This window comes from Eschrichtius robustus, chromosome 10 (genome assembly GCF_028021215.1).
Source record: "Eschrichtius robustus isolate mEscRob2 chromosome 10, mEscRob2.pri, whole genome shotgun sequence".
In the NCBI taxonomy this organism is placed as follows: Eukaryota; Metazoa; Chordata; class Mammalia; order Artiodactyla; family Eschrichtiidae; genus Eschrichtius; species Eschrichtius robustus.
Window position 1 is genome coordinate 28,159,556 of NC_090833.1, and position 18,733 is coordinate 28,178,288.

At 44.8% G+C, this 18,733-nt stretch overlaps 1 protein-coding gene across 5 annotated transcripts in view; it reads left to right on the plus strand.

Annotated features, from left to right (window-relative positions):
• The window catches only part of ABCA1 (ATP binding cassette subfamily A member 1), a 181,829-nt gene that overhangs the window by 68,038 nt on the left and 95,058 nt on the right, over positions 1 to 18,733 (plus strand). For 4 of the 5 annotated variants that reach the window (XM_068553820.1, XM_068553818.1, XM_068553821.1 and 1 more), the window contains 3 exons: positions 9,578 to 9,671; positions 13,811 to 13,952; positions 15,288 to 15,406. In XM_068553820.1, coding sequence (XP_068409921.1) covers positions 9,578 to 9,671; positions 13,811 to 13,952; positions 15,288 to 15,406 — 355 coding nt within the window. Of the gene's footprint in view, positions 1 to 9,577; positions 9,672 to 12,838; positions 12,927 to 13,810; positions 13,953 to 15,287; positions 15,407 to 18,733 lie in introns of those variants that run through there. The other variant, XM_068553822.1, reaches the window with a different exon arrangement.

Consider the following 18,733-nt stretch of genomic DNA (forward strand, 5'->3'; position numbering starts at 1 on the left):
TTTGGCTGTCCTCATGAAGCTTAACATGTCTGCAACCGAAATGCTCATCTTTCTTAGACTCAAAGAGCTATAAGGGATCTTGGATATAACTTAATTCAGTGTTTCTGAAACTAGACTAATGCTTGGCTGGCCCTTCTTTAAAAGAACAAAAATGTCAAGGTCCTCCTCTATTCACTAAATTTATTCTTTTATTATAATGTTACTTAAATATGAACATATATGAAACTAGATATAAACCCCTTATTCTTACAGGCCATATGACCCATACAAACTTACAAATTAAATGCAAACAAAATTGCAAAACCAGTACTGTTAATGTAGTAAGGCAGCTGACACTGTTTAGCTGAAGCCATATTATAGGTAACAATGTGACTATGGTAGTGAATGCTTATTCGTTTGAGTTTGGACAGTCTATATTACTATGTGCTAATGATTCAATTTTCCAATCGTTTTTTCCGGTGACCTTCATTTGATATCATTTGGCTTTCATTTGGTCCAATCTCATCATTCACAAGTTGCGTCTGTCTCTGTGCCTTTCTCATTGGTCTGCTACAATTATATTGGTGCTAACACAATCACAAACACAAATATAAACTTAGGCTTGAAATCTTGTTCCAGAACTTGGTTATAAAGTAGGCATTCAGAAAAATCCAGATATGTTTATTCACATTTGCTTAGATGACCATTGAAATGAAAACACAAAATTTTAAAATCCTGACATAGAACTCATATATAATCCCTCATGGATATGTGTGTATATGTGTGACTCTAGAGTTGGTTCTCTAAACCACTATGTCAGATTGCTCTTCAGTGGTATTATTATTTTTTCTATCTTCAGTCTTGCAGTTTCTAACCCCTTCCTTGCCTTTGCCCCTGCCTCCCATGGCTCTGCCCAGGTCCTGGTGTTCCAAAGACCTATACGTTCACCTCCTAATCTCATTTCTTAGCTACTGTGTGGTCCAGGTCCCCTGCCTCTTCTCATCATGGTGGCAGCAGCCCACGTGATGGGCAACTGTCTCTGCTGTGCTGTGTCCATTAGCCGGTGAGTAGTGGAAAGAACTATATCATCTTAGTGATGCAAGGTCTCAAGGACAGTCCAACCCAAACCTGTCATTTTACAGATAAGAACACTGAGGCACAAAGCAGGGAAGGGATTTCCCCAAGGTCAACCAAGGAATCAGCAGCACAGGGTCCTGGAACAGGATTTGGGGTTGGGCCATCCAGGCTGGGCCAGTCTCTACTAGTCTTGCTGCTTCTTGCTCAATATTGCTTATCAGTTTAAAAAGCATTACAAGTAGAGAGATAGGCGGGCTTAGTCAAAGGCAGTTTTTGGCCTTGTGGCAGAGTTCTTGTTGAAAGAGTAAGAAGGAGACAGCATCCTGACACAAAAGGGCTTTTCTAGATGTTACACCTACTGCCTGCTAGCTTGTCCCCCCTTCCTGATTTCTACAGGAAATGTATTTTGCCAAACCGGAAGCAAAGGGTGGTTTATTTCAGGATGCACATGCTTAGGTTGTCAGAGCTGGAAAGATCTGACCTGCTTCTTGTACAGCTGATGGGATTGGGGTTTGGGGTAGGGGACAGGGGTCCAGAGTGGGTGGGTCATGGAAGTAGCACCAGAACCAATTTCCTGGTGGCCGTACAGGCACAGGCCCTTTTTTAGCAGGCTTTGCCTTATCTGCATGAAATATTTAATGCCCATGGATCTCAAGTGCTGGCTGTAGCTACTTCCCAATCCACCTGGCTTGGATCTCTAGATATATTGTTTTATAGACAATGGAACCTGTTTAGGGTTTTGGTACCACTTTGTTAGCTCACATAGTCAGAACGAGCTCTGCCCAGTAGGCAGGGGAAGAAGTTAGCAGCTCCAAATAGTTCTTGCCCACAGTGTATGGAAGACCATTGCTTGATTTCCTCCTTCTGAGATCCTGGATGTACACACTTGGCCCTAGAGCCTGGCACCGGGGATATGCTTAATAAGTATTTGCTGAACGGGGGCGGGGTAAATGCGTTAAATGGGCCATTAGTTTACAGGTCTCAAGGAGGCTCCCCTGCTATAGGGGCCTTGTGTGCAGGCAGATGGGAAGAAAGATGTAAAAGCTGGGTGCTGAACAGTAAACCCCGAGCAACCTTCCTGAAAGGTGGCCATTTGCCCTTTCACTCTGTGTCCTTGTTTGCTAATGAATCCTGGGGACCTCTCTCTTGTGCTCCCATTATGCAGACTCATGGGGACCATCAGCCAGGGGTAGATTTCCGCTGTTCCTGTTGGGCAAAGAATACATTGAAATTGAGTTGCATAAGTTGGGTGCAAAGCTCAGTTTGGGTCCAAAGTAACGGTTAACTTGTGTGGGTGGCAGTCACTGAGCACAAACAGGGCTTGGGACAGGAAGGGCGAGGGGCTTCAGAGTTCTCCGGATCCTCATCTGGTTTTAGACTGAGCCAGAGGCCAAGGTCCCCATGGAACAGATGGGACAGAGTACGGCCATATGGCCTCTCTTTTTTCTCTTTGCCATTGATTTTCTCATTTAGATCTGTCTAGCTGTGTCTGGGAAAATGGATAATTCTAATTTCTGCATATATCAATATTAGAGTATCAATATTTGGGGATTGTTTAATGACAAGGAATAAGCTATCAAATAAATAAAAATTAAGACTCCTCATTTAAGAGCCACTAGAGAATTTTATAGCATAGACGCAAAATTTCTGCACCTCCACCCGGCTTCCAATTTCACCTGATACATTTCTTTCCTGTCCTTAGTCCTGGCCTGGCATTGCTGGTTCAAATCCAGATAAGAATTCTAATTATTATCTAATTCTCATTCAGTTCTAATTCCAGCTTGGCCACTGTATGTCTCAATGGCTCAGGGAAACTCATTTTTCCTGAGTTTTAGTTTCCACTTCTTTGGAATGAGGAAAGTTAGAACAAATAGCCATTTGTTGTTTCCTTTGGATAGATATTTATTGAACATCTGCTGCACATAAGATAGTGTGCTGGGTATACAGGCAGGATCCCTGCCCTCATAGAGCTTACAGTTCAGTGAGGGAAGCAGATATGAAGCACATTATCACATAAGTAGAAATCTCATAACAAACTGTGATAAGTGCTATGAAGGAAAAAAACCAAACTGTCCTACTATGTTAGGTACTACCAGGCTGTGGATAGGGAGTTAATTTAGAATAGAAGGTCATGACATTTAAGCTGAGAGCCTTGAAGTTCGAGCAGCAGTTAGCCAGGGGAAGATCAGGAGCTCAGCCGTCAGGCCACTGGATTCCGGGCAGAGAGACAGAAGGTGTGAAGGCCACGGGCCTAACGCATGTTCTGGAGTCAAAGAACAGGAAAGCCAGTGGCACTGAAGGAAGACTGGCTGGAGGTGAGTTGGGAGTCAGCAGGGGCAGATCATGCAGCCATGGAGCTGAGCAAGGGCAGCTGAATTTTATTTTATGTGCAGAAGGAGTCTCTGAGGTAGATAGGTCATGATGACGAGGGTCAGATGACGTGGTCCTTGGCACTGAGGGGACTTGAAGGACGATAGCCCAAGGAGACAATTATAATCATTACATACATACATACATACCATTTTGTGCTCTGTTTTCCTCTTTCATTTAACATCATTTGGCATATATGCTGCCGTGTTTCCAAATAATTTACATATTTATAATAATGATTCTTGATGTGTAGGCTGTGTTTTGTACTTTTGAAAGTACTTTTGTATCTGTTATCTTCTTGATTTTCACAGCAATTCTGAGAGGTATGCATTACAATTTTTGTTCCACAGGTGAAGAAAGTGTTATAAGTTAGTAAATTAGTAAGAGGAGGGGCAGGATCTTTTGGGCCCAAATCTGCCATGGGATAATGCCACTGACACTCCCGGTAGCATTACAGTAATCCATCAATGCAGTTTTCATTTTGTAAGTTCATACCCTATTGCCAACATTCAGATGTTTCCCGTGTTTGCTGTTATACATAAACTACTATGAAGACTTTATACATATAGCCTTTTCTTATTTTTATATTATTTCCTTAGGCCAAAATCTCAGAAGTACGATTCCTAGGTCCAAGGAAATGGCCCTTGACATATACGATCAGATGTCCTTCCGAAGGATCAGACCAATTTAAAAATCCACCATCACCGCATGAGGCTTTACAGTTCTGGGAGGGCAGGCGTGGTTTTCAGATTTCTTTTTCCCTCAAGCATTTCTCTGATTTGATCTTTAAGATTTCACTTTAATTTGTCCAGACTTAATTGAGGTATATATCGGTAAGTGTTTTTCATCGTGATGCTGATATAGCCTAGAGTGTGCTATTGCTTTGATGAACATCCTGTTAACTGGGAAAATTCATTGTCTCACATTTTACTTTTTTAACCTCTCAGAATAGTCTTTCATATTTTCATCTGTTTCTTTTCCCCATTGAATCGTATTACCTTATCAAATTCTAAAAGTAGCCTAGCACTATTTTAATGTCCCAGGGACACTGGGTAATGTCTAGAGACATTGTTTGGCGGTTACAGCCCTGGCCAGGGGTGGTTGGTACTGTTGGTTCTGGCGGGCGGGGACCAGGGATGGGGGAAACATTCTTACATTCACAGGAGGGCTCCTTACAACGTTTATCTGGCCGCAAATGTCAATAGTGCTGTTGAGAGAAACCCTGCTCTAGAAAGGCTCGTTCATATTATCCCCATGTTGTTGCTGAGGAATAACGAGGTGGAAAGTCCCCAGAGCAGCTCAGTGTAGCAATTTACTGAAACATCAGCATTCTTGTTTTAATACCCAACCTAAAAGAAGGCTTCTGAGTTTCTAACTTTGGTAAGAAGCATCTTTTGAACACGGTGTTCCTCTCCATCTCCTCTGCCTCGTGGTGGGGGCAGATGTGGAGGGAGGTGGGTAGGTATCATCAGACTAAGATTTAGAAGAGTTTTCTAGTTTTCTATAGGAGTGTGTAGCAGTAAAGCATCAGTCTTATTTCCAAGCTATTGGGTTGGCCAAAAAATTCGTTTGGGTTTTCCATCTGGTATGGAAGACCCAAACAAACTTTTTGGCCAACCCAAATATTTTTGAGGGCCTATTCTAAAGGAAAAGTGCTAAAGTGCTTAGAGATGGGGGAGAAATCTGATTTTGACAATGAGTGGAGCCAGAATGGCATTCCTGGCAGAAGTCGAATTGGGTTTCTAGAGGGAGGCTATTAGGAAAAGAAGTACCTAGAACAGCCCCCTGAGTTTGGAAGGCAAATTCTATGTTCAATGACAGAAATAATTTTAGAGGTTCAGAGTAAAAGTGCACGGAGAGAATTGTGTGTCACGAGTTCTCTGGTTTGAGTGCTGGCTCTTGGAGACGGTCTCTTCATTCATTCATACATGTTAGTATCTCAGCTCAGCACGGCTTATAAAGATCAAGATCTAGATACTCTGGTAATGGGGCAGGGGGTAAGGAGGCTGGGGTGCATAGTGGCTAAGAACACACCCTTGAGTTGGACTGGCTTTGAATTCTGGCTCTGCCATTTACCAGGCTTGTATCTTTGGGCAATTTATTTACCCTTTCAGCCTCAGTTCCCTCATCTGTGAACTGGGTATTATAATAGTGCTAATGGGGTTATTTGAAGATTAAATGAGTTCATCTATGTTAAGCACTTAGAATGCTGATACATGGTAAGACCTATTTAAGTGTTAGCTGTCATTATTGTCGTCAGTCTTTTCCTTACCTCTTTCCCTAATCTGCTTACACCCACTGGCTTCAGCTGCTGAAAATGAGTTGCAAGATTTTCTTCGTGCTCTTTGCTATTAGTGCCATGGGAAAGATCCATTCATTTTTTTTTTTTTTCAATCAATCAACATATTTTGAGCATCTGCTCCCCTATTGGATCCTAGATGTGGGGCTACAGAGATGTCCAGGAACATAAACTTTGATTCACTGGGTCAGATCAGTGCCCAGGAGGGCTGGTGAGTGCCAGACTCCTCTTAAGTGGAGTCTTGTAAGTCTTGGCCATCTTGTAAGGTATACATCTCAAACATGACTCTGTAAGAGGCAGGATGATGGGTGCAAAAGCACGTCGGGGTCAGTAGATCTGGGTTCAAACTCTGGTGCACTCTCTTACCAGGCTATGGCTCATAACCTGCCCCAATCTTACTTTCTTCACTATCTAGTGATACCAGCTACCTCCCAAAGTTCTTGTGAAAATTAAATATTAGAGATGAGGTATATAAATCCCTGGTACACAGTAGGTGCTCAGGATTGGCCGTAACTATCATAAACCTATAGGCCATGAGCTCATTTTACCTCTGTGGAACCTGTTGGTATTTTTTGACTGTGCCACCTAGAGGGGTCATTTCCTACCTGGGCCACACGAGATGGGCAAAACTAGCTGCTAATCTCAACCCTGCCACTGACTTTCTCTGTGACTTACCCTTCCTTGAGCTTTAGCCTTGCCACATATAAAATACAGACAATAATGGTTCCTACATCTCAGGGTTGTTTGCAGGCTTAAATGAAATAATCCATGTATAATGTGCCTGCTACACACTTGACTCTAAAAAAGTAAATGGTAGCTATTATTTATCGCAAAAGTACACATAGTAGCTTCAGAGCTTCAAGGCTGATGACTATCTTACTCATACTCTTCATTTAATTTTGGTTTTGTTGCTTTTTTTTTTTTAACTTCATTATTCTTTTCTGAATGTATTCACACTTAAACCGTTTTTTGGAAGTTTTACTCCCATCTGTTAATATTTGTGAGTGATTTTATTTAGCTGTAAGCTTGGAATGCATACAATTTTGTGTTCCACTTTTTTCACTTAATATTATATGGTTAATAGTGTCTGTGTTTCATAAACCTTGTTGTAGTAACTGCATAATGTATTGTTGAGTAGATGTGCCATATTTAATCATTTCTCTATTGCTGTGCAATTAAGTTGTTTCCAATACTTTGCAATTACAGTGTTTGAAAGAATGAGTAACTTAGTGTATATAGCTTTTAGATATTTTAAACTTAGTTCTGTGGGATGAATTTCTAGGAATACTGTTTGGTCAAGGGGAATAAACATATCTTTTGCATACATATGGCCAAGTTGCTTTCCCAAAGGGCTCAACTGACTTACATTTCCATCTTTATTATTTTGTAAACTTCAGTTCATTCTCTCACTCAACACACATTTTTCAAGCCCTTATCATGCGGCAGGCTCAGTGAGAAGAAAGGGACACTAGAGGAGGAGCCCCTGCTATGCCCAGTGCTGGTAGAGGCTCAGGGTACTTGGGGAGCCCAAGGAGGGACTTGCAGCTCAGCTGGTAGAGGAGGCTGAATGTCATTTGAAAGCTTGGAGATTTCACTGTGTGTTACCTCTTTGGGATTATTTACAGAAATATTTAGCAAGACCAGCCCCATCTTTGGTCTTGGAGACCCCACTGACAGCATGCTTTCTTCCAAAGAAGGACCCATTTGTCTTTTTTTTTTCCTGGTGTGCTATCTAGAGCAAACTATTCTTCATAGTTATATGGTGACAGTGGGGTTTTTTTTTTTTGTTGTTCTACTAGAGAAGTAATACATGCTCATTATGGAAAATTTAGAAAACACAGGAAGGTGTTTAAAAAAATCACCCATGTTCTTATCATCTTAGGACATCCACTGTCCTCATCCATGTATTTCCTTCTAAAAAGAAGATTTAAAAAAGAGTTTAATGTGGAACCATATCAAAGGTCTTTGGAATGTAAAATACCAGAAATCCAACGACAAATAATAAAAGCTAAAACCAATCTGAAGCAGAAAGGTTAAATTAATTATGATCTATTCACAGCGTGGAGTATCAAGTGGCCATTAAAATCCATATTTTAAGAGAGTATTTTATGTCATGGAAAACACTCCCAGTATGATGTTCAATGAAAAAGCAAAATACAAAATTATATATGCTGTATAATCTTAATTTTGTAGAGAAAAATCATTATTTATGTATGAATAGGAAAAAAAGACAAAAAAATATTAATGGAGAACCATTGTTAGCTTAATTTACTAGGGATTATCTCCAGGAAGTAGAATTAATGGTGATTTATATTTATTTTTTTCTACTTTTCTGTATTTTTTTTTTTTAATTTCAAAATTTCCACAATAAAAATATATGGACTTGGGGATCAAAAAAAATTCTGTTTAAATAAAAGGAGGGATTTCATATCAGTGTTCTCTTGGCTCCTAAGCCACAGTTGTAGTTACTCTCAACCACAAGGGCCCGTGACTATTCTGGGCTCTTTGGTGTTCATTCTAATTAGAACATCTGAGTCCAGAACTGAAAGGAATGAAAGAGGTGAGGCTTCAGGCCGTGGAACTAGTTGTCCGAACACCACAGGTTTAGTTAGATTATGTCTCATGATTTCCACCCTGTCCCTGTGCTTATTTATCCCCTGGTAGCTCACTGAGGCAGGTTTTTCCTTTAGAGAAACCCCATTGCTTTAACTGGTGGATCACAGTTACATATGTTTAATGATCTTCTAACCCACTGGAGAAGGTGGTGACCAGATCTCGATGGATGGGGAAGGACTTTGCACTCTTCCCAGATCTTTCCAGTCCTGGGGGCACTCAGGTCACTATGGAACTGCGTGTGATTTCCATTGTCCTTTGGAGCCCTATTCTCAGCCCTGCAGGGGGCAACTTTGTGTGTTCCTTTAGAGCCAAGGTGGTGTGTATTTAGCACAGCAGGTTGCCCTGGCCCTCTTCTTTTAACAAATGGTCATAACATACCTGACACTATGCTAAGGCTGGAGATGCAAAGATGACTTGATCCAGTGCTTGCCTTCAGGGTACTCATATTGCAGTGAGGAAGCCAGTGATAAAAACATGATTTCAGGGGCTCAGGGAAACTGTTATGGGAGGAGGATGCATGGGTTACTCTGGGAGCACAGCAGAAGGGCTTCCAGCTCAGCCTGAGATTTTAGTAAAGGAAATTGTGCCTGGTTGAATCTTGAAGGATGAGTGGAAGTGAGCCAGATGAAGCAGGATGGGAAGCATCTTCCCTTTTGTAGGGAAAACACAGAGGTATGGAATAGTAAGTTATAAGGTGAGAACTGCAAACAATTCAGTATTATCAAAGCTTAGAGAGTGGTAAGAGACGCTGGAGAAGTTGATCAATTGTTTATTTATTTATTTATTTATTTATTTATTTTTATGGCTGCGTTGGGTCTTTGTTGCTGTGCGCGGGCTTTCTCTAGTTGTGGCGAGCGGGGGCAGCTGTTCGTTACAGTGCGCGGGCTTCTCATTGCGGTGGCTTCTCTTGTTGTGGAGCACAGGCTCTAGGTGTGCGGGCTTCAGTAGTTGTGGCACGTGGGCTTCAGTAGTTGTGGCTCATGGGCTCTAGAGCACAGGCTCAGTAGTTGTGGTGCATGGGCTTAGTTGCTCTGTGGCATGTGGGATCTCCCCGGACCAGGGCTCGAACCCATGCCCCCTGCATTGGCAGGCGGATTCTTAACCACTGTGCCACCAGGGAAGCCCTGATCGATTGTTTAATTAACTTTTTTGTGGATTTCCCAAAGCTCAATAGCATTAGGCATCTACGTTTTTCTGTTTGTTTAATTCACAGTGCTCTGTCTTATTTCCCATCAGTGTCAGCTGCTGCTGGAAGTGGCCTGGCCTCTATTTATCTTCCTGATCCTGATCTCCGTGCGGCTGAGCTACCCACCCTATGAACAACATGAATGTGAGTATATGAGCATCCCGCCTGAGACTTACTGCTGGCAAGCGAAACCCAGGCAATGGGCATGGGCTAAATGTGACCTCTCCCAAGATGCTATCTTTAGGAAACAGTGCAAATGGTTCGGAACAGAAAAGCTAGGCTTTCAATTGTTTGATAAGGCATGAGCTCAGGAAACCATTTTCAGTCCTAGTAGATGGTGATAATAGTAATTATAATAATAGCCAACATCTGTTTCATGCATTTTCAATCATGAAAGTAAAATAACCTTACTGATAGCTCAGAAAGTGGTAATTAAAAAAGCCCCCTAAGGCAATACCTTAATACCACTATCATCTGGTCCCTGCCGGGCTTTTTCATATGCATTATGTCTTTACCACACAGTTGCAAATCATGGAACATATAATTTTAAGCAGCATTTGTGGAGAACATCTCGGATTGACTAATATTATTTCATTTGATTCTCATAACAACCTTGTATAATGGACTTTATAATTGCTATCATTTGCTTTAATTTCTTTTTTTTTTTTTTTATAAATTACTCCTTTGAGCTGCATGGCAATGACTATTTATTTTTTTAATTTTATTTTTATTTATTTATTTATGGCTGTGTTGGGTCTTCGTTTCTGTGCGAGGGCTTTCTCTAGTTGTGGCAAGTGGGGACCACTCTTCATCGTGGTGCGCGGGCTTCTCACCATCGCGGCCTCTCTTGTTGCGGAGCACAGGCTCCAGACGCGCAGGCTCAGTAGTTGTGGCTCACGGGCCTAGTTGCTCCGCGGCATGTGGGATCTTCCCAGACCAGGGCTCGAACCCGTGTCCCCTGCATTGGCAGGCAGATTCTCAACCACTGCGCCACCAGGGAAACCCTGCTTTAATTTCTTGATAAGTAAATTGGGGCTCAGAGAAGTGCAGGGAATTGCCCGAGGTCACATATGTATCAAGTGACAGTGATGAAATAAAGCTCAGGTCATCTGACTCCCAATCATTGGATGATGGCCTTTTCAGTGAGCATAGATAATACAGTAGTGGCTGAGAACACAAGCTCCAGGTGTCAGGTTACCTGGGTTTGAATCCTGGCTTCAACACAGGTATGTCACCTTGGGCAAGTGGCTTGGCTTCTCTGTACCTGGGTTTCCTCATCTCTATAAAAAGGGAATAATAAGACCTACCCCATATGGTTGTTGTGTTATCCCACAGTCACAGCCCTTCTCTCCTGGCTGGGCTTGCTGGATGGATTAATACAGCAAAAATGTCCCAGTGTAAAAGATCAGCATTTATGGGAGAGGTTTGGCTGGGACCTCTTTTCCGTGGCTCCAGCGACTTTTCCTGTCATTAACCAGCTCCACCCACATCCCACCAGCCCTACAGGTGTGCAGGATACAGTTCTTCAGGGAAGAGGGAGGGCTGGGGTCACCTTTGAATTGTGTTCTCGGTCTGGTCCTGTGTCTCTCAGGGCACGTAGTGGCAGTTATTTACCTGCTAATTTGCCAGTACACATTATACATATTCAAGTTTTAAAAAACCCCACGAAACCTCAAAACATTCTACCAGATGTGATTTTCTGATTTCACCAAAAAGAAAAAGAGCTTACAATGAAATACACACTCAGTTTGTGGGCCTGGAAGGTAACACTGCTTTCTTGTTTGGAACCTCAAAGATTGACGAACAAGTGTGTATTTGATTTTGTATAAGCATTACCCTAAGCCCCACTGAAGTACACATTTTAGGGAAAACTCAGCTTTTTCATCTGATAAGCTATTCTTTCTCAGGAATTATCACAAGCAGACAAGACGGTGTAAGGGAAATAGTGCAGACCTTGGTATCAGACAGACGGGTTTGTTTGGATCCTGGCTCTGCCACTTGCTGAGGTTGTGATCTTGGGCAAGTTGTTGAATTTTGACCCAAATCTCTCTGAATCCAGACCATCATTTCTCAGAAATGTTGTGAAATTCCCATACCTATGGGAGATAGATAAGACTTTTGCCCTCCATCTATGTACTTACTACTGCAACCTTACTTCCTGTTCTCACCACCTTCTAGGGACCTAGCTGGAAGGGCAGAGAGTTAAGGTGAGGCTTACAGAGGTGTCTTGTCTCTAGGAACAGAGGAATGGTATATAATTCTTCCCCATAAATCTTTCCCAGTTTGACCCAGACCCATCAAGGTCCTAATCACTCCCCTGGGTCATGAGACTCCATTAAGCTACTTGACAGTCATCCTGTGCACCAATGCCAAGTCCTCACCCTGCTTTTATTTGCAAATCAGGTGGGACACGACACACGAGGAAAGGTCTTTGCTTCACTCACCAAGGTTTAGACTGAAGCATGTTGTTGGTGTGCTGGACCAACATCACCCTGCCTTTGGTGCCAGTATTTCCTGGAGGTTAAAGGGGAGAATCCCTTGGTCCTTTGAGTATTTGGTTGGGTTACATAAATCTCCCCTGAATGAGGAGCAGCTGACTTAGGCAAGGGACCTTGTTTGGTTTTCCTTGAACTATTAACAGGGAGATAAGGGGATTAACTGAGTAAATGTTCAACAGGCCAGAGTCCCTGCAGAGGGTGGCCACAGGGACCAAATCTTGGTTCATCCTTGCTTTGGATGTTGCCTCTCTGGTTGGAATGTGGATAGAAGAAAAAGAAAGATAGAAGGACCCCAGTATTGAAATGCAAAGTATAGCAAGTCCTGGCTGTGGGTGAACTTCTGGCTAACTCTGTTAGCCCATTTGCATGAAAATAGTAAGCTGAATAAAACCGGGTTTCTGCCTGGGGGAGGGGCTGCTGTGTGATGGAAGGAGTGTTCCTGGCTGGGCAAGAGCCAAGGAAGTACTATGGTAGGCTGGCCACCACAGCGCCTCAGTAACCCTAACGGGCCCATTCACTGAGCCTTAATCTCTGCCAGGCACTCTGCGGCATGCTTTGCTTGTAAAAGCTCACGTAATACTCACTACAGCTCTGCAAAATCGATTGCATTGTTACCACCATTTTATAGATGAGGAAACTGAGGGTTAAGGGGTCAGTGACTTGGCCAAAGTCACTGCTTAGCAAGTTGCAGAGACTGGATGTAAATCCCAGTTGGTTTGACCCTAAAGCCTGTGAAGCTGTACGGCTCTTCACTACTCAGAGCCATGGTTCTTAATGGTTGTTAACTCTTTTGGGGTCACAGATAACCCTGAGAATATGGTGAGCGTGGAAACCCTGAGAATATGGTGAGCGTGGAGCCTCAGCCTTTCTGTCACAGGAATCCACACGTGCTTGGTCTCAGGTTAGGAGCCCCTGGTTCCAGGGCACATTTATCTTGATCCCCGTAAGCAGCCCCATGGCCTTTGACGCAGCACACCAGCCCCTGTACACGCAGTCCTGCTGTTTGTACGAAGCTCCTCCGTAATGAAGGGAAGGGGACAGAGAGGAGATGGCCTGTTGGGTGGGGCTCGGTGCTCTGATGGGAGGAGAAACAGCAACAGCAACTAACATCGCTTCAGAGATGGCATCTGCCCCCAAGTCAGCACGTTCATTAGGTGCTTTTGAGGAGCTTGGGAGCTAGTGGAGAAGGTGAACAGAGGTCACAGAGGACAGTACCAGGGGGGACTGCGAAAAGCTAGCAGATAAAGGAGGCCACAGGTGGGAGGGAAGGAGCATGACTGGGATCACAGAAATGTGGGTTCTGCCCCTGGTCCTGCCCACTGACTTCCTGAGTGTTCTTCATCAGCCACTTTATCTTGCCGTGGTTTCCTCCTTCAAGTGTGAAGGAATTGGATTAGGTCCTCGCCAGGGCCCCTCTGTGTCTCTGAAAGGCGAGGTGAGTGGTAGGAGATGAAGGAATGAGGAGCCAATACTTGCTGCCCTCCAGGCACCTTCTGTATATGGTCTAATCAGCCCCTCTGGTCGCTTCCCCAAGGCTGGTGTCATGAATCCCACTCAACAGACTATATCAAGTAGATTAAGAACCGCTATTTGATGCCACATTTCCAAGTCAGGGTCAGATTAGTCCAGGGTGGCAGGTCTCAGGGATGTGGGGAATGGGACAGACAGACTTGGGATGGAGCAATGTTTGGTGGAACCAAAAGAGATAGAGGTTCCTGTCAAGTCCCAAATCCTTCAAAGAATTAATGTTTCTCCTTGTGTTTTTCTTCTCCTCGATTTCAACAGGCCACTTTCCAAACAAAGCCATGCCCTCTGCGGGAACACTTCCTTGGGTTCAGGGGATTATCTGTAATGCCAATAACCCCTGTTTCCGTTATCCGACTCCTGGTGAGGCCCCCGGGGTTGTTGGAAACTTTAACAAGTCCATGTAAGTACCGGATCAGGTTTTCATTCCCTAACTTGTCAGTTAATACTTTTCCTTTCCCTTCTCAACCTCCGGGGAATTTTGAATGGTTGGGTTTGAGTGAAGCTTCTTTTGTGATGGTTTGTGTGACAAAGTCCAAAGAATGAGACCAGAGAGAACTGCCGCCAGGATTTAAGCCTGTGTGACCTCACTTTGGTGCATTTTAGGAGTAACATTATGTAGATGAAAGTCCTGTGGTTGGGGGCTTTTCCTCCAAAAACTGGCGGGTAAGTAGAGAAGGGAGACATAGCACATCAGCTTCATCCGTTAATGAGCAAACACTCAGTTAGCAAACACTTATTGTGTGTGGGAAATGGCTGGTCCAGGAGCTGGGGATGCAGAGCTGTGCAGAGGGAGGGGCCTGCCCTCAAGGAGCTCACAGCCAAGGCTGGAAGAGTTTGGTCCTCTCTGCTCTCAGATCACCTCTCTTCCTCCATTGCTGCCCTATCACACTGCAGCGGTCTTTCATCTGCAAGTCTTTCTCAGCCCTGGGTGTGAGCTCCCTGAGGGCCAGGATGCTGCTTTCTTCACTTTTGTATTCCTGGCTCCTGGCTTCAACAACAGACATTAGGGCTGAATAAGTGTTTCCCAAATGAGCCGTTGAAGATTCTTGGAAGGCACAGAACTGTGGCATGAGTTAGAAAGGACTAAGAACTGCAGGAGATGTAGCAGGACAGTTTTGAGGAAGCTGCCGCCAGGCAGGCAGGGCCATGTTATAATGTTCATGGACCTTAGGCTTTGTGGCTTTCATGAACCCCTTCTTCCTTGCAACAATATTAAAAATTTTATTTTATAACTGTGTTGGTATAAAGATGAGTATAATCCAGGCTGGATTCATTATCATATGCATTCATTCTGAATTTCTGAGTTTTTTTTTTTTTTCTGATTTTAAAAGAAATTTAAAAATTTTGTGGACCCATAAGAGTATCCTGGGCCCTAGGCACTGTGTCTGCTGTGTCTTTTGGAGAAGTTGGTCCTGGGGACCTGTGTGTGTGTGTGTGTGTGTGTGTGTGTGTGAGAGAGCTTCCTGGAGAGGCGGCACATGGGCTGGCCCTTGATGGCTGGTGAGATTTGGTTGTGTGGACACATGAGGACGAGCATTTGGGGCAGGGCTGGTGGCTGGGTGGTTGTGAGCAGAGGGTCTCAGTGAAGTTGGAGGAGGGGGCAGCAGGAGTGGGTCAGGGCCGGCCCACGGAGGACCCTGCAGCCAGGCTGGGTCTTCCCGGCAGGTACTTTGTTCAAGCTGGAGAGACAGCTGGCCTAACCAGGGCTTTTCTACTTTTCTTGCACCCCCTGCAGTGTGTCCCGCCTGTTCTCAGATGCTCGGCGACTTCTTTTGTACAGCCACAGAGACACCAGCATGAAGAACGTACGCCAAGTTCTAAGGACATTATACCGGGTTGAGCGTTCCAGCTCAGGTAAGTGAAAGCCTTCTGTGAATTGGTTCGTGATTGGAAGTAAACCTGCACCAGGGAGAGACAGCAGCCCAGGTGGCCTGGCACTTGTTCCTTTTAGCTCTTCCCTACGGGGTTTTCCTCCTCAGTGGCTGGGCTGTAAGGCCTCTCTGCAGGATGTATCTGAGAAGAAACTAGGGACTCAGTGAGTGTGCTGGCCTTCTCTGGGGACACAGAAGAAAACCCCCCAGAGAGGAATGGCACCGGCCTGGCGTTAGGACCGTTAGGGGGGCAGGTTGCTGCCAACCTCATGTTTTTGGAGTTAGCCATATGGTTGCCATGAATGGGAGGATTTACAGACGGGATACTTCTGTGCATGTAAGAGCAGTTAAAAGTTGCAACTTGATATGGAGAAGTGAAAGTTGAGCATTCATTTCTAAAAGGAAAATGCAATTCATCTTCCCCCAGGTCATTTGATTTAGTCTGATGGGTACTTGAACTCCGAGCTTTAAAAAGTGACACCTTTATCTCTGATCCCGGGTGTGCCCGGGCAGTTTACTGCATGCCGTCTAGGAAGTGGCTGAGAGCAGGCAGCTTGCTGGCCGAGGCACTGGTTGCAGAAGCCACCACGGAGCAGCCTCCCGGGCCGTGGCCTACCACGGGGGGGCAGGGGGTGGTGGGAGCAGACCCCTGGGTGCAGGCCGTGATGGCCTGCGTGGTCTGTAGAGAATTTAAAAGCAATAACGAAGCTGACGGAGAGTCGGTCTGCTTTTTGTCACCTCCATGCGCCGGTGGTTCTAAACAGCATGAGGGATAAATTGCAGCCATCAGGAGTTAGCTGCTGCCACTACTCCAGGAAAGCACTTTTTTTCTCAGTTTGGTGTTTGGGAGGAATGGGGTGGGCCAGCTTTTGCTGAGAGGACTCGCAGTTTGCCATCCACTTGGCGAAAGAAGAAATGGTGTAAAGTGCTGGAGTTTAAACCAGGCTTGGATTGGAGCTTTCTCTTGGGAAGCCAGACTGTGCTTTCCCTGGGCAGGAAAAGAGGCAGTGAGCAGGGTGGGATCTGCCAACAAAGGGAGGCCAAGCAGTGTGGGGTGGTGCGGGGGAGGTGTCATTTCCCATCAGAGACGGGTGTGACTGTGCTTGGGCTCCTGGGTCAGCTTCGAGGAGCTCCCAGCTGGACCACTCCTGGATGCACAATCAGGCCACCTGGATGCTGTGTTCTTGCCCTATAGGCCCCCATCCTGCACACCTGTCTGTCTCAGCACAGGACACAGAGGGGTAGCAATCACCAGTCAAAGCATTAGTCCTTCCTTATCTGCTGGGGGCCCCCTGCCTGGTGGACCAGAGACAGAGTCAGGATTACTTCTTCCACTGCAGAGACAGTGTGACCAAGAGGAAAGAGAGCTACGATGTATTACTTTGTAGCTTGGTGACTTTGTGAATAAGTCCTTTAGACCTCTTTGGGGCCACTCTTCTCATCTGTAAAATGGAGACAATAGGAGAACCTAGCTCATAGGATTGTGGTGAGGAGTAAAGGAGATGAACCATTTAATTGCTGAAAGACCGCATGTGACACATAGGAAGCACTTAGTGAATATGAGCTATGATTATTTTGGAGTGGTGCCATCTTGGCCAAGCCATTTAACCTCTCTGAGCCTTAATTTCTTCAGCTGTAAATAATAAGTAACCTGCAATGTGAAATGTAAACCCTAACGCAGTTTCTGGCACATAGTAGGTGTTCAATAAATGGGAGCCAATGTTACTCCTGTGTGTCAGTGATGCATTTCTGAGCACCTGGCCTTGCTCTTCTGCCTCTGCACTGCACGGCCAGAGAAACAGACTATGGATGGGGGAGGGTGTTGTTTCAGATCTCAGTGGGTGCTTCCTTAGACGCAGAGCAACTAGAGACATGAGTCAGGGTAGAGAAGAGAAACCAAACCTGCATTCAAACAACTTTCTCTGCACAGCTCTGTAGAGAGATCTCTGAGTATGATTGTCTCCCATCAAGGCTTATCTCTCCATTCACCCAGTATGGTCTCTTATCTGCCCTGCAGCTACTTCTTAAGTGCTTCTACCTTTCTTTGCCTGTCTTGCAGCGCTGAGCCCGGCCTCAGTCCAGAGGGAAGTGCAACAGAAATGGTGCTTCTTCCGAGGTGAAATCAGTAACTCTTTGCCGAATTTGAATAGCACTCTAGATTTCAGAGAGCGTCTGAGGCTGGGGTATGTTGGTGTAGATCCTGACTTGGAGACCTCTGTTTCTCTGCCCCGACACCCCTACTTACAGCGTGATGGGCTCAGCTCTCTTGCACTGTCACTCTGTGGATGGGAAGGATCCTTGGTTCAGAGTCCTGCCCTCATCAACCTTCTCTACCTAGCTGAGGAGGGAACCTGCCTCTCCCAGGGCAGCTCATTTCAGGTATTGGCAGGATACCCAATATTAGAATACTGGTATTCTAATTATCAGAATCTATTCACTGGTCTGCTTATCTCCCAGAGAAAGAGGCTAATCTATTTCCCTTGAAGTGTTAAAAGACAGCTCTTCCCCACCCCCCTTCCTGAAATCTTTTGTTTTTCTAGGCTAAATGGCCTCCATTCCTCTTCTGGAATGTCTTCCCCCTCCCCCCCCCCCCCCCCATTTCTGCCTCTTCTCTGGTTGGTTGTGTTTCAGTGTGTCTGCGTCTTTGTTGAAGTTTATCAGAAATTACAACAGTCTTCCAACACAGGGTAGAAAGAGCTTTGTCTCCTTTGCTCTGAGCACCATCTTTCTGTTAATGCGGTGACGCTTCTTGGCATCCAGGTCACGCTGCTGACTCATATTCCACGCGCAGTCAACCCAAACCACAGAGCCTTTTAAACATACAGAATCGCAAGTCACTTGTTCTCCATTTCTGAATTGTGCTGTTGGCTTCTTGAACCTAAAGGGAGAATATCTATCTCTTTTCTAGTTTACATTTTTAGATTCCCTATGTCATCTCCTCCTACCCAAACCGTTTTAGATTTTGGTTTTGCCATATGTTATATTTGCTGCTGCTGCTTGTTGCCTGTCATGTAGGAATTTGATAAGTAGCTCTCTTTGTTCTCATCCAAGTCATTGGTGACTGTGGGACCAGGGCTGGAGGCTTGGATCAGTCCAAGGCTGGAGACTGACAGCCCCTTTGGACAGTGCCATTCAGGCTCTTATAGACCTACCAACCCATGTTGTCATCTGTGCTGGGCCACCGGGCTCCTGTGATCTGGTTAGAGGACTCATCTTGTTTTTTCCTTCCACTTCACCTGCTAAATCCATTGGCCTATCCACTGATAATTTGTGGATAGGGGAGTGTCTGCTCAAATACTCTTTTCTAGTC